The 14,708-nt window shown below is 39.2% G+C and overlaps 3 protein-coding genes across 4 annotated transcripts in view; 1 reads left to right on the top strand and 2 right to left on the bottom strand.

Annotated features, from left to right (window-relative positions):
• Positions 1–14,708, top strand: part of LOC139936329 (uncharacterized) — a 101,144-nt gene that overhangs the window by 16,673 nt on the left and 69,763 nt on the right. The window lies entirely within an intron of this gene.
• Positions 3,028–10,319, bottom strand: LOC139936256 (uncharacterized). 2 transcript variants are annotated; one of them, XM_071931045.1, is made up of 5 exons: positions 10,181–10,319; positions 9,152–9,301; positions 8,581–8,657; positions 5,688–5,775; positions 3,028–5,518 (listed from the first exon to the last, which is right to left on the bottom strand). In XM_071931045.1, the coding sequence occupies exons 2-4, from the start codon at positions 9,297–9,299 to the stop codon at positions 5,689–5,691; spliced, it is 312 nt and encodes a 103-aa protein (XP_071787146.1). In that variant the 5' UTR covers positions 9,300–9,301; positions 10,181–10,319; the 3' UTR covers positions 3,028–5,518; position 5,688. The 2 variants fall into 2 exon arrangements, with proteins under 2 accessions (XP_071787146.1, XP_071787145.1); XM_071931044.1 differs by lacking the exons at positions 3,028–5,518; positions 5,688–5,775 and having other exon boundaries at positions 8,044–8,657.
• On the bottom strand, positions 10,319–11,857 carry LOC139935825 (uncharacterized). Its single transcript, XM_071930422.1, has 3 exons — positions 11,420–11,857; positions 10,766–10,989; positions 10,319–10,375 (listed from the first exon to the last, which is right to left on the bottom strand). Exons 1-3 carry the CDS (start codon positions 11,640–11,642, stop codon positions 10,319–10,321), a joined length of 504 nt encoding a protein of 167 aa, XP_071786523.1. The 5' UTR covers positions 11,643–11,857.

Here is a 14,708-nt window from a genome sequence, read left to right on the forward strand (position 1 = left end):
AGTAAACTCATTAATTCTGAGTCCAAGGTGATTAACATAAATAGATACAAAATAATATGTTTGAGATTGCAAATGCTGACTTGCCATTTGTACGTATTAAAACTTTGCTCAACTTACGAAACAAAAAACAATGACCCTTTAACCAATCCGCGATTAACCGATTTATAGTACTTGATCTGGGTGAGGAGAGCTTCCTTGACAGAAGAATCACCTTCATGTTGTTTGCTTCTAAACAAGTCATCCACCTCCTCTGCTGACTTGCATATTGCACCGCAAATTTTAAGGACATTGTCAGTGGGTGTATGTTTGGAAGTCGACATCTTGCTGTGGTCCACTGTACATGTGTCACAATCGGCTCAAATCAATCAGTTCTTTAGGCGTTCTTTGTTTACCAGAACTCCGTATTTGGAATCTCCCAGGTTTGCAAAATCTGTAAAATTTGAAACAAATAACTAAAAACTCACCTTGGTACGAGTGTCAATTGGAAAACATTATGTGGATGTAGCAGCCCATCTAGTTGATGACCAGGGCAGGGTGAAAAGACTTTATTTTACAATACGTTTTGCTCATTCTTTTTGGTTAGATGAAACCATGTGCGAGACACTGTCAGTATGTCCTTGTATTATATGTTGCAGGTTCCCCCAGTTAGTGAAGATGACCTTAAGGTTTCAGCAGAGAAGGCTGCTTGAAGAAGGTCATTAATTACTTTCCTTTGGACCCTTTTCAAGCTAGGCAAGCTAGGATGAGGACACCATAATTGTACCATCTTCCAATTTAATCTGTAGCCTAAATAGCAGGTGTTATCTTTTTTTTTTTTGACAGTTCTGTAAGGAATGTGTTTTATAGATTTGTAACGCACCGTCGCGTTGTCCATGGACAGGAATAAGACAACACAAACGAATAAATAATTGTAAGACGGAAAAAGTTTTCTCTATAGATTCTCTTGATTCTTCTCTGAATCTCTTTGGTTCTCTTCTTCAATTATAATCAGTAATCACAGGTACAAAATGTACTTATGTGGATAGGGTTTGTATGGAGATAATTGTCTACAGTTGAAATAAACAAACTCACCACACCATGGATTAGGAATAGTCCGTTTATTGATCTGAAAATAGTGAAGATGCACAGGCAATGACAAGGGATCTCCATGGGTTTATATCTCCATGGAGAATTTGGGGCTGCAATTCTCCACTTGTTAATGTCTCATCGTAGGATGATCTTAGATATTGGAGGGCCTTGTCTACTTTGACGTCTGCCGCCAGTAGGGACCTAACTTCCGTTTTGTGTGTGTGCAGCAGATAAAAAAAGTGCAAAAGCTAAATAAAACCCACTCGCTTATGGTTTGGGGCACTTTTTTATTGACTGGCATTAAGCATAAAGACTTTTCTCCACTTATTATTTGTTGGACAATAATTTTGGAATGAACTGCTTCTGAAGGGTTTAGCAGATGTCCAAACTTAATGTACTCATTGTAACCAGCCAAAGATTGAATATTTACCACAAGATGTGTAATGTCTTGTCTAGTTCACGGTGGTGCAAATCTTATGCACTCACCTATTGTAGTTAACCCAGAGTGAGGGTGTTTCAGCTAACCAGAATACAGAACTTAGTGTGTTTTATGATGAAGAACAATGCCTCACTGTGTAACATCTTGAACAAAATAATATTTTCAAATGTTGACTTTCATCTGTTGAAATATCTGTCAATTGTACTTAGTAATGACTGTAAGAAATAGCCTGTGCCACAACTGCGCTTTTAACTGTTTCCATCACCGTTAATGTACCTGTAACTGTTTCAGTGTTTAGTCACATCAAATTGAATCAGGGAATTTGAAACCTGCATAAATAGAAGAAAAAAACATGATGAGAAAATAAATATTATAAATGTAAATGAAGCTTTTCCACAACAATTGCAAATAATATACTTAGACTTAGAGTTTCCATGTGAATTTATCAAAAGAAAATGAAATTCAACTTACACTGTTTGGCGTCCAATTCTAATCTAAAAAAAACACAGCTAATCTTAAGGGTATGCTTCTCAAAGAAGAATGAATAGTAGTCTCTAAGTAGTCTGTTTGTTTTCCACTGTGCAGGCATGAACATTTGTAAGAAAGTCATGAAAGTATGTGAATGAGTTAAGGGAGTGTCCCTGTTCCAATCATCCCAAGAACGCTTGATGTGTTCATTTCCTCTTTGGTGACGAGGGAGTTCATCAGATCCCTAGTCATTTTCTTGTAGTCTCTATTTTGGCACTTTCTGATGACCTCAGCAGTAATAACCCCTCTACCCTAAAACAGAATAAAACAATAAATGTATATGTACATGTGACACTCATTAACTAATGGGTCGTGTAATAGACTTCTGAAGATTCACCTTCAAGCCTGAAGAACTTTACTTGGATCTTCTTCATCACTATTGCACCAGGAGAGCTTGCTGGTCTTGTCTTCACCCCTATTCATCAGGAATGTGTTCACAGTACAGCAATGCGCCTGGTTTATCGATATTCATCGATACGTTCTGTGATAACAGCTCCATGGTGGTTTTTCTTATACTGTCCATCTAACGCTCGCCATTTTTGAAGTTGTCACTTCTTTGTCTTAGAACAGAATGATTTATTCCTCCAATTTTTTATTCCTTTGGACAAAAAATGTTGTTTTCTCATCTACAAGAGAGAGATTTTTCTCAAGGTATTGTCTATGCCTCCTTATTCTGTACCAAATCTTGTTGCTTTTGCTTTTCAGTTGATTTGACACTCATTTGTTCAGATACTTTCAGCTTTTTGCGGACACTTCTTGCATAACTTAGCTGAGCCTTTTTTTTCCTTTGCCATTGAACTTATAAATGATATGAACACTGCCCTTTTACTCCATTGTGTGGAGGTTATAAAGTAACCAGAGTTTTTCATGAAAAATAACTCATCTTTCCTTGTTCTGAAGAACTATTTTCAGAATCTACATATTAACCTTTGCCTACTCTTCTTGTAATAATCAAGCTTTTCTCTGATTGTTGAAACAATCTCTCGATTGCAAGATGCAAGTATTGGCAGCTCTGGTATGCTATAGTGCAGAAGGTATGTTATGTTGACTAGATGTAGTCAACTGAGCATGCCTAAATTATTTAAATAGAGGTGGAAATCTTGGTTTGGCTCGCATCGTTCTTGTGAAAATCTTTCAAGTCTTTACATGTATGTTAGCCATATAAGTTAAGGTTATGTACAATCCCCAAACATCTTCATCAATTGTTTGCTTTTATCATTTAACTACACTAAGTAGGATGGGGTTTTTTTAAGTCTTGGATTTCAGATTTGTCTTGCCCTTTGGAAAAAAAGAAGAAAAAATTGTGATTAAATAGCTTGAACAGTCTATTAAAGGCGACACCAAGTGTACTTGTACATGTGGGTCAGAAAATGTAATCAATAAAATGTTCCTATTTTGTCCATGGCCCAAATACATTGCCTCATGTATGTGAGTGGTGTGCTATGTAGGCTAGATGTAGCCAACTGAGTGTACCATTACTATGTGATAGACACCAAATCCCACTTACTGTAGGCACCTGTCATAGAGAATATAGTGGGAATTCTAATTTGGGTCCTACCCAACTGACCCAACTGAGAATGCCATTCTAGGTTCGTCAAAATGGTTTAGGAATGGTTTTAGTGTTTTGCTACAAGTAGACAGATCAGTAGACTAATTTTCCTCAACGATCATACATGTATGTCATTAATACAAACCTTGGCTGCATGCAAATAGAGTTATATGTACATGTAACCAATCCAGCAAGCAATCCAACATATCAGGAATGAACAAGAGTGTTCAACTATGCTAAAGGGGCACGTCCCTGGTAAGCTATCGTGGCTAGATGTAGCCTCTTGAGTTTGCCAAAAGTATCTAGTAGTAGTACATGTAGTAGGTTGTCCATCGTATTCGACGATGACGTCTTTGTGCATTCAGTGTGTTCGCATGTGACTATATAGTCCAATTTGAGAGCGGCACAGCCGCCCACAGTTGGGGCATGGAAATTGTCCAGGTACAGCTGACACAGCTGCAGCCTTTCTCCTCTCTCGGGCGGTGATCAGGCCAGCTCTTCTCTGCTCCTCGAAGCTGACAAGGGCCTGGCGGTTGAGGGTGCACCAATTTGTGTGATCTTGAGCACATTGTTCCAACTCATTGGGAGGGATACCAGCATGTGTGATGTTGTCTTTCACGCTGTCCTTGTACCTCTTGCAAGGTCTTCCTCTTTTTCTCCTACCAAGAGAGAGCTCTACCAGAAGTATTTAGTGGACACCAAATTCCACTAAAGATTCAAATAATGATAATAATGATTCACTCTTTGTACATGTATAGCGCATCTCACAGTGAAGTCCCTATGCACCATCTATGCTGTACTGTAGTGGTAGTTCTAATTCAGCTAGATGTAGCTGATTGAGACTCCCATGCTTATTTCAGCCACTCTAGTCAAAAGGATGTGTAGTTTATACACAACAACATCCTGAAATCGCACGCCATGGTCTGAATCAGTGGCTGTGGCTTAATCATCATGTACGTTTGTAAACAAGGGTTTGAAGTATAGGTTGTCCATAGCAACACCCTAAGCCACATCATAGCCACAGCCATCAACTCAGACATGCTCGTGTTGTGGTGGGATATGTACATGTACATTGTACACATACTATCACAAATGTGTGGACACCACTGTGTTCCCTTCTGCAATGTAGTGGTATACTAGTTTGGCCAGGTGTGGCTGAATGAGAATGCCAATAATACATGCAAAGAAATTGCTTGCTGGATCATTTGGATGTTTAATAGACTAGTGAAGTATCTATAAATTACATGCTAGTTTGGCTAGATATATGTAGCTGAATAAGTGTGTCATTAAAGATAAGGACATCAAGGTTTGTTAATTTGCAGAATCATTTAGATTAAAGGCAGTGGACACCATTGGTAATTACTCAAAATAATTATTAAATTAAAACCTTACTTGGTAACGAGTAATGGGGAGAGGTTGATAGTAAAAAGTTTTTTCTTTTTCTTTCATAGTTATCTCGCAACTTCGACGACCATTTGAGTTCACATTTTCACACCAGACACAAGTTTGTTATCTGTTGCCTTATTGGTGAGAAGACTCGGGTCTTTGACATTTACCATTAGTGTCCGGTGTCTTTAAGAAGGTACAGGTGCAAAATACAATTATTACTAAAAAATAAAATCAATGGATGTTGACGAGAACTGAGTGTCCGTCCATATACTTGCTGCTTTGTTTCCAGGGATTTTATTCTAGAGAGAATGCCCTCTTGGTAAGAGAGCGCTGTATGACACCAACTTTTGCTAAAACTATACAAATAGAGGATAACTATTGGTTCAATAAAAATACAAGTTTGGTAGGTAAGCCCTTAAAAAACATTAACTGGTTCTGGAGCTTCTCTTTATCGTCTCGCTCCTTCTTTAAGTCACGTTGAAGCCCTGCAATGACGTCTGGTAGTTGTTCTCATCGCCAGGAGAGATCTCAGCAGCTTCTTGCACCTGTAAACATGAAAATGTTATGATATTACCATTTATGATGTGAGTCTCTACAGGAGTTCACTATGCTGTACACCCCCCCCCCCCTTTTTATCCTCGGGTAAAAAGGTTCAAACAAAATGGAACAAATATACGGACAAATGAAAGCACTCATGCCAGCAGTGTACCATACCTCAGTATTGTGTGAAGTTGACTGCAACTGCTATCGCAGTTCCCTTGCAAGAATTGTCCCTTCCTGCACTGTGCCTTTGTCTCTTGGCCTAAAGAAGAAAAAGTATAAGGGACTGTATGAAGAAGGAAATATGATTGCACATGTCAATACATGTATTTGAAGTAAATATTAAGAGACCCTACAGTTCATAAATATGTACACAAATACCATACATACCATACCAAATACTTACTTTCAAATAATTGTGCAGTTGGTGGTGCTGCTCAAAGTCAAAGTGAGGTTTTGTAATTAGTTTTTTTCTCGTGAAAAAAAAAATCCTTTTAAAATAAACAAATGGTTCTCTCATGGAGTCATGCTCTGCAAAAAAAAACCTTTAACAGCAAATACTACCAAAGTGAACTCGTGTGAACTCCAATTTTTCGATAAAATTGATTGTTTTGTCAGCCTATCAAATTCAATCCATTTGCACTGAAATATGTCACGAAAAACATAACGTTATATATAAAAGGCATTGACGAAGTGGGTAAAACTTTCATAAAAAATCGTTTACTTTAATGTTGGTAATTTAAATTGAAATTATGTCAATACACTTGTAAAGAATCCATTATGCCGGTTAATATTAACTCTCGACTGTAACCAGTTTTCCAGAGTGAATTTTACATGTCCGAGAGTTGGCCGAGTCAAATGGGGATAATTATCTCTGCTTGTGGCCAGTCGTCACGGGATAATATTACCCAAGTCCGAGAGTTGGCTAAGGCTGAATTAGGGATAACATTATCCCATAATAAACAAGCTCTCATTAGATAAAAATAATAAGTATCAGAGAGTTTTCGAAAGCTGAATGTGGAAAAGTGTTTAAAAGTGTGTGGAACTATTTTCTGCGTAAAAATATTATCCAAGTTCAGGAGTTCACGGAGGGCTGAATGTGGGACATTATCCCGATCCGTGAAAAGAATAGTTTCTCACAAGATAAAATCATATATGTCTGAGAGTTGGATAATGCTGAATGGTGGCTGATGAATACCCAAGATTGGAACAAGTTCTCATGAGATAATAGTATCCTAGTTTGCTGTTGCTGATTGTGGGATAATATTATCCCAGAATGGAACACGTTTCCATGAGATAATATTATCCCAGTCTAAGAGTTGGCTGGTGCTGATTTGGGGATAATATTATCCCAGTCTGATAGTTTGCTGGTGCTGATTTGGGGATAATATTATCCAAGATTGGGTAAAGTTCTCATGAGAACATATTATCCCAATCTGAGATCTGACTGGTGCTGAATGGGGATAATATTATCCCAGTCTAAGAGTTGGCTGGTGCTGATTTGGGGATAATATTATCCCAGTCTGAGAGTTGGCTGGTGCTGATTTGGGGATAATATTATCCCAGTCTAAGAGTTGGCTGGTGCTGAATGGGGATAATATTATCCCAGTCTGAGAGTTGGCTGGTGCTGATTTGGGGATAATATTATCCCAGTCTAAGAGTTGGCTGGTGCTGAATGGGGATAATATTATCCCAGTCTGAGAGTTGGCTGGTGCTGATTTGGGGATAATATTATCCCAGTCTGAGAGTTGGCTGGTGCTGAATGGGGATAATATTATCCCAGTCTAAGAGTTGACTGGTGCTGATTTGGGGATAATATTATCCCAGTCTGAGAGTTGGCTGGTGCTGAATGGGGATAATATTATCCCAGTCTGAGAGTTGGCTGGTGCTGATTTGGGGATAATATTATCCCAGTCTGAGAGTTGGCTGGTGCTGATTTGGGGATAATATTATCCCAGTCTGAGAGTTGGCTGGTGCTGAATGGGGATAATATTATCCCAGTCTGAGAGTTGGCTGGTGCTCATTTGGGGATAATATTATCCCAGTCTGAGAGTTGGCTGGTGCTGATTTGGGGATAATATTATCCCAGTCTGAGAGTTGGCTGGTGCTGATTTGGGGATAATATTTTTCAAGATTGGAACAAGTTCTAATGAGATTATAGAAGTCCAAAAATTGACGGTTACTGAATTTTGGATATTATTGTCCCATAATAAATCAAGATCTCACGGGATATTGTTATTCATTTCCGAGAGCTGTCTCGGGGCAGAATGTGGGATAATAGTATCAAAGAATTGAGCATGTCGAAAAGATGACTCTTAAGGCTCTAAGAAGAATCTGAACAAATAATTAACACCTTAGTGGCCCATCCACCGGGTGAATTTGTTGTATGGTGATCATTGGTTACGCGATCATTATTGTTATCAAAGCGTAATTTGGACAGTTGTGTCAATTTGGATTCAAAGAAAAACAATTTAGATTGTGTTATCCAGCACTGGAAAAAATGTTTAATCTCTGTTACTTTTTATTTCTAAGTAACGAAGAGTGGTTTGTTTGTGTTGACCATGGGTCAAAATGCATCAGGCAAGGCTTGTCACATTTTGTTCTCTGCTCAGTGTGGAGTGTATAAACACAATATAGGGGTTATAAATAAGGCAAACCTTGCCCAAGTTCATCCTGAAATAATTTTAGAGTTTGCTGTTAAAATACATTGGGAATAATCACTGTTAAAGTATTCTTTAGGGTTATAAGTAACCATGAAGTAACATTGTCAAAAGATAGCTTTTCGATGTAAACTAAATTCCATTAAAAAAGTTATTTTCCTTTTGAAGGTGTTTATTTGTTTTGCTATTCTCTTATAATAACTCTTCTTGTTGTAAGAGGGTCTTTGTCCAGTTCCAGCGATCTTGTTACATAGAGAGTCGACTTTGTATTTTTCTCTGATAAATTCAAGAAACTACTATTGAGAATCATCTTCCATTGAACTAAAATTAGTATCAGAGCCTTCAGAATCCTCGTCCTTCTCATCCTGCGCCCTTAACTGCATAAGTGCAGCCACCTTGGCTTTTACCTGCCTCTGCAGGACTCTGTTAGGTTGGACACAAACCACATTCATCTCTCCCCTCACTGCATGAATAGCAGATTCACCTGTTAAAAAGGGGGAAAAAAAACTCCCATTGTTTCAACCTGAAAGGTTATATGTGCCAACTTTCTCCCCTAAAGTTGTATTACGGTATGAAACGCTGACCCCTTCATTCAAGGAAGTTATAAATAACTGCCCCCCCCCAAAAAAAAAAAACAAACAAACAAACAAACAAATTTTTTTACCAAGATGTTGATGTGTGAACTTTAATAGGTTGGTTTATTTGTGTCTAGTTTGAAAAATGTATGAGTAGAATGTATTAATTCGTCCCCAAAGCTCATTATCCACTCTTATCCAGGCCGGTGGTCGCCACTGATTTTGTTTGTAGGTGGCGATATCAGCATAGCAAAATTGTACTAGTATTCAGCAAATTGAAAAACGCATGACCTCTTCATATCTTCACCAGGGAGGTTGGGAATTTATTTAGTTTTAGTCGCATTCTTTTCAGAGGGGTAGGGTGGGGTTGGCTGCTATAGTGCTACTTGAGTAAGGCACTTACCATTTGCTGTCAGATCATTCACCCAATCACCATGACTGATGCCTTTGAAGACTTGTCCAAGTATATTATCATGAACGAAAATATCAGACATGTCACCTGATGCAACAGCCCCATCTCTCCTCCAAGTTGCTTTCACCATTTGTGTCATTGCTGAGGTAAAAGACAATCAAGTCAAGTAACATTGGAATTAGGACACAATTATATACCGTACCTGTACACGGAAGGCCGCTACTTCTTCCGGTTTCGTTTGAAACAATGTCGTGGTTATGCTTGTTTTAAAAATAAAAGGTTCATTTGAACGAACAGGTTTCAACAATTTCAGTGGCAAGTTCAGCCAAATGCAGTGCATTAGTGATGACCTTTTTAAAATGTCTGTAGTCCCCATGCCACCATGGTAAGTAAATGCTATTGACGTAAAGCAATTCAAAACCCATGGACATCAAGTTAAAGGAACACGTTGCCTTGGATCGGTCGAGTTGGTCTTTGAAAAGCGTTTGTAACCGTTTTTTATAAAATGCATATGGGTAGAAAGATGTTGTAAAAGTAGAATATAATGATCCACACAAACATGCCTCGAAATTGCGTGGTTTTCCTTTTACCTTGTCGACTAACACGTCGGCCATTTATGGGGGTCAAAATTTTGACTCCCATAAATGGCCGACCATGTTAGTTCGCACAGTAGAAGGAAAACCACGCAATTTTGAGGCAAACTTGTGTGGATCATTGTATTCTACTTTTACAACATCTTTCCAACCATATACATTTTATAAAAAACGGTTACAAACGCTTTTGTTTTGACCGACTCGTCCGATCCAAGGCAACGTGTTCCTTTAACATGTTAATGAGTGTGTTGTGACGGGACCACCCTGCCCAAACTGATAACCTCAACTAAATGAGCTGCTATGTGAAAATTGTAATCTTAAGCAGCCACTTTGCCTATCATCCATTTAACATGACACACCTTGTTTACACCTGGTGTGCGTGGGTGAGTAGGTGTTGAACTCTAAATGAAAGGTATATATTATTTACTCTTCTTTTGTGCTTGTTACATGTAGCTGTAGAGGTTGGTGAGCCTCTGGAAGTCCTTGGCTTTTAAATACTTCCTAACGTTGGAGATCGTGTCTGGAGATGTCTTAAGAAAAATGCTTCCCTCGAGCTGTCCGTACATTATGTCTTAGCCACAGTCTCGATGTCCTCTAGCATGTCTAGGCCGGATGTACTCTCCTATAGTTCAAACGAAACAATGGTTCTTTATAGGCGCGTGTTGATTTTTTGTTGTAAGCTCTAGAGAGTTGTTGGGCAGGCAGTTCGTAAAATTTGGATTTTTAAGAGGCCATGCGAAATCATAAAAAACAAACTTTATCTACATATGTAGTGCAGGGTAGATGGCCTTATAAGCTATGGGTCCAAACCGGACCTTCTTCAGAGACAAAAACAAGTACAAATAAATACACATCAATTCATAGAAAAAGAGGGGATAGGAATTGAGGGAAGGATCCAGAAAAAAACGGGACAATTAAAGCCAATCAAAGTAACTTTTTGGGGAACAATTTGCGCTATTTTTTTTACAAATTGAAGGTCCACCATGTTTAATGTACAGTGTATATCACGTACCTCCATATCTGCTACCAATGCCACCGCCCCGGTAAAGCCTTCTACTTGCTGCAACACACTCTCGTCAAGTGCAGGAAGAAAAACAGCGCAGCATTCCCCATTCCTTAATGATTGTGGAGGTTGCCCGTTTGCATCTGCTGTTGTTTCAAGCTTTGCCCTCCACTCCACTGCGTCACGCACAAACGCCATGAAGAGCCTCGGAGTTCCCTGTTTAAAGTTGCATCCTATTGGAATTATTGTCACCCAATAAATTGATTCACAAAAGCATACGAGGTCAAACATGTTTCCAGATTGATCAAAACAAAACTTTACTTGGCAAAACATGGCTCCAAAAATATGAATGAACTAAAAGTAGTAGACAAAGTTTCACAAGTTTAGAATTTTTTTTTGATAAATCGATAGTGCTTATGTTATCATCCATTACCAAATTACCCTTTATCTAATAATTATATTAAAAATAAGCAAAACAATTTTACATGCCCTTCATGCAAAAGGAAAACCAAAAAAAATTGTGTTACATATTATGGCTTTTACAATTTCGGTTTCACTCTATAGACTTTTTAAACAGGTTTTCCAGATTCTGTTAATTTTTCTTTATTAACCTGTCCACATTCTCTTGAAAATAAACATACTATAATTGTAAAAACAAATTACCTATGAAGGGTTGGAGGGCACTCTCTTTTGCATGGACCGGGCAAATCCGCTCGGCCTCCTCCCATGATGGTACAGAGAGCTGTACCATCATTTCACTCTGGACGACCAGCAGCTTCTTTACCCGGTCCGCTTCCAAACCCATCCCCTTCAGTGTCAGACTCTCACTAACAACCTCCGACAGAAGTTTGAACTTTGTTGCCTCCGGCAACCCCTGCAACTTCATAGAGACCTATACATTAAAGATAAAGAAATCAAAACAATCTAGACATTAGGTGTTTGTGAATAAACACAAAGCTGTTCCGTGTTCTTTTGCTTGGATTATGTGCTAAAACGAGCTTGAAAGTAGTCTATAACTGGAACCAAGTTTGAATATGTTGAATAGTATCTTGAGTTATGGTGTCACTTCCGGTTGACCCGGAAGTAGAGGTCGACAAGAGGTAATGGTAACCTAATGCTAATCTCCAATGCCAAAGGAGTCTCTAACTGAAAAAAGTTGATATTGTCCCACTTTGGGTTGACCCGGAAGTAGAAGTTAAGTTGAGGTCACGGTTTTTTGCAATTTATCTCCAATCCCCAAGGAGTCTATAACTACCAACAGTCTTAAAACAGCCGTGTACTTCTTGAGATATGGTCCCACTTCTGGTTGACCCGGAAGTAGAGGTCAACTTGAGGTCACGGTTTTTCAAAGTTTATTTTTAATGCCTTAGGGGTCTAAAACTTTATAAAGTTTGAAAATCAGTTGTACAGTACTTGAGACATGCTCCCACTTCCGGTTGACCCGGAAGTAGAGGTCAGCTTGAGGTCACGGTTTTTCAAAATTAATCTAATCTTCAATCCCTCAGGAGTCTTAAACTACAAACAGTCTGTTAAACGGCCGTGTACTTCTTGAGATATGGTGCTACAAAGATTTCCCAATTAAATATGGAAATATGGGTCACATGGTTAATTAGTTATGAATTTTAACATTTTTTTGGTCGGTGGTTTGATGTTTGATCTTGTACAAGTTGATTTCACAGAACTCTTAACACCAAACTCTGTGCTTACGATCACCATTTATGGCTTACTGTGTTTTTAAACATGATCATGTCATGCATGCACACAGGTTATGCCATGGTTAGGGCTCATTTTGTTTTTTGGCCATTTTAGGCCGATTTTGGGGTCCGAAAAACTGGTTTTTAGCTCATTTTTACAACTCCACCCCACCAAAATGCAAAATTATTTCAAAAACCTTGTATATCACTACAAAGAATCATCCTTGGCCTTCCTTGAGAAAAAGAATTATTGCTTTAAATATCACCCTTGTGCCATTTTTGCATCATTTATTACAGTATGTTTTTAGAACTTGCAAAATCACCATTTTTACCCTATTTTGGTGAGGGCCAACATTGGTATTCTCATGTCTGATTTTGATCAAGCCAGTCTAATTATTCGTTCTGGAATTCAAGTTTGGGCAACGCAACATTTAACCCTTCGTGTTTTTTAATGAACATGTACCAGAAAATGCAGAAACTGATCCAAACGCGAGATGTTCTACCCCTTTTAAACATTAAAAAAGCTCTAGGGGGGTGGGGGCTTCGGTTCCTGGATTCACACCGGCACCCCACCACAATATTACATAGCTGTTTCCAGTAGATTTAGAAGATTGATATGGATTTAAATTGCTTAAAAATGTGTGACCATTTCTCTTTGTTATGCATGCGAAGGCTTCATTTGGTACCACACCAAACACCACGTAGAGATAGTGCTTCGCCTCTCTGTCACTAATTTCCGTCCAGTTTCCCAGTCATGCTGTGCATCTTTTGTCTAATAAAGCTAGCACGAACACCCGTGTTTATAGGCAGTGTTGTTCGACTAGTGGAAAAAAACTATAGCCGCGGCCTGCATGCCTAAACCATGGTCAATGTTCGTAAATGAGTGAATGGACAAAAAAAAATAATATTTCAAGCCAGTGTTTGAATTGAAGAACAGTTGAAGCTTGTAAAATACAATGTGTAGCACTCATGGTCGGTTATCTTTAAATTGTTGTAAATAAATTTAATTGTTGTGCTGTGTCTTGTTTGCAACATCATTTCTCATGGAATCTGACACCATGCTGATTTAAGTTATGTCAGCCGCGAGCAAAAGGTGGTGACACCCTCAACCGCTACCGGGGCTTTGCCCCCCTGCACACAACCAGGGTCCAGTATTGAAAGTATTGGATCCCGACCGGTTTTGTTTGTTCACAATCCTGCGCCGTTGTGACACTCCTCCCCTGGTTATTACCTTCTACTTCACGAAGGTATCGGATGAAGTGACTCATCATGGTTTCCTCATGCATTCGGTTGTTGCTGCCTGCCTCTGAAAATGTTGGCTCAAATGAGGCAATCACACCAGCCGCTGTTAGTTTGGGTCGCTGGTCTTCGTTGTTTAAAAGGCGTTTGCATTGGGGAAATGTCTTTATCACCTGGTACAAATATAGATAATAAAAAGTGTGATTGGTTACAAATACATTGCTTTATAATCAAAAATCAACCTAGCCTTGCTCAAGGCAGTCGCATTATTCGCTCCGAAAAGATGCAGCTGTAAACCCACCCGCCGTATACCCTGTGCATGGTGTGTGCGATCACACCGAATGACCCACCCGTATACACACTGTCACATCGCACGAATACTGTTCACACAAGTCATCGCACTCGTACACCACTAACCGCATGCGGAGGCTGTCAGGCCGACAGCCTTGTCGGGTCTGTATCTTCCCGTTTTAATGTGTTGTATTGAAAAAATTCCAATAGTGGACGAAATTGGGGGGGCTCTAGGATATGCTAGTATGCAGCTCATGAATATGTATATCGTTCGTCAGACCTATCAGACAACACAGGATGTGAGGCAAATGAATTATTCATTTTGACGTCCAATCACGCACTTCCCTTATCACGACCTTTGGACCCTATCATGCGTCCGTGGTGGTGGTGTGTGAGGTAAACATGTCTCGTCTTTCGCGGGCATTATGGTAATGAGCTGACCGTGGGAACTCCTCGCTTATTATAGTAATGAGGTCAGTGGCTTCAACACAGACCCTACAAGGCTGTCGGCCTGACGGCCTCCGCATGGGATGCGGATAGTGTACGGGGGCATCGTGTCGTGTGATGTTACGCACAGTGAATACGGGTGGGTTTTACGCACAGTGAATACGGGTGGGTTTTTATACAGCGGCGGTCTTTTTTCGGAGTGAATAATTCGACTGCCTTGAGCAAGGCTAAAATCAACCCTTTGGTGTACATTATTTGTAATGAATCAATTACTGGGGTAT

Source organism: Asterias amurensis, chromosome 4, assembly GCF_032118995.1.
Source record: "Asterias amurensis chromosome 4, ASM3211899v1".
In the NCBI taxonomy this organism is placed as follows: domain Eukaryota; kingdom Metazoa; phylum Echinodermata; class Asteroidea; order Forcipulatida; family Asteriidae; genus Asterias; species Asterias amurensis.

What these genes read in the sequence shown, in the direction of transcription:
- LOC139936256 (XM_071931044.1), bottom strand. Translation starts at nt 9,299, where the DNA reads ATGACACAAATGGTGAAAGCAACTTGGAGGAGAGATGGGGCTGTTGCA. An exon ending in GAATGATCTGACAGCAAATG is followed by an intron (nt 8,658 to 9,151) that starts GTAAGTGCCTTA and finishes CCTTTTTAACAG; the next exon opens with GTGAATCTGCTATTCATGCA.
- LOC139935825 (XM_071930422.1), bottom strand. Translation starts at nt 11,642, where the DNA reads ATGAAGTTGCAGGGGTTGCCGGAGGCAACAAAGTTCAAACTTCTGTCG. An exon ending in TGCCCTCCAACCCTTCATAG is followed by an intron (nt 10,990 to 11,419) that starts GTAATTTGTTTT and finishes TAATTCCAATAG; the next exon opens with GATGCAACTTTAAACAGGGA. An exon ending in CATTGGTAGCAGATATGGAG is followed by an intron (nt 10,376 to 10,765) that starts GTACGTGATATA and finishes TTTGAACTATAG; the next exon opens with GAGAGTACATCCGGCCTAGA.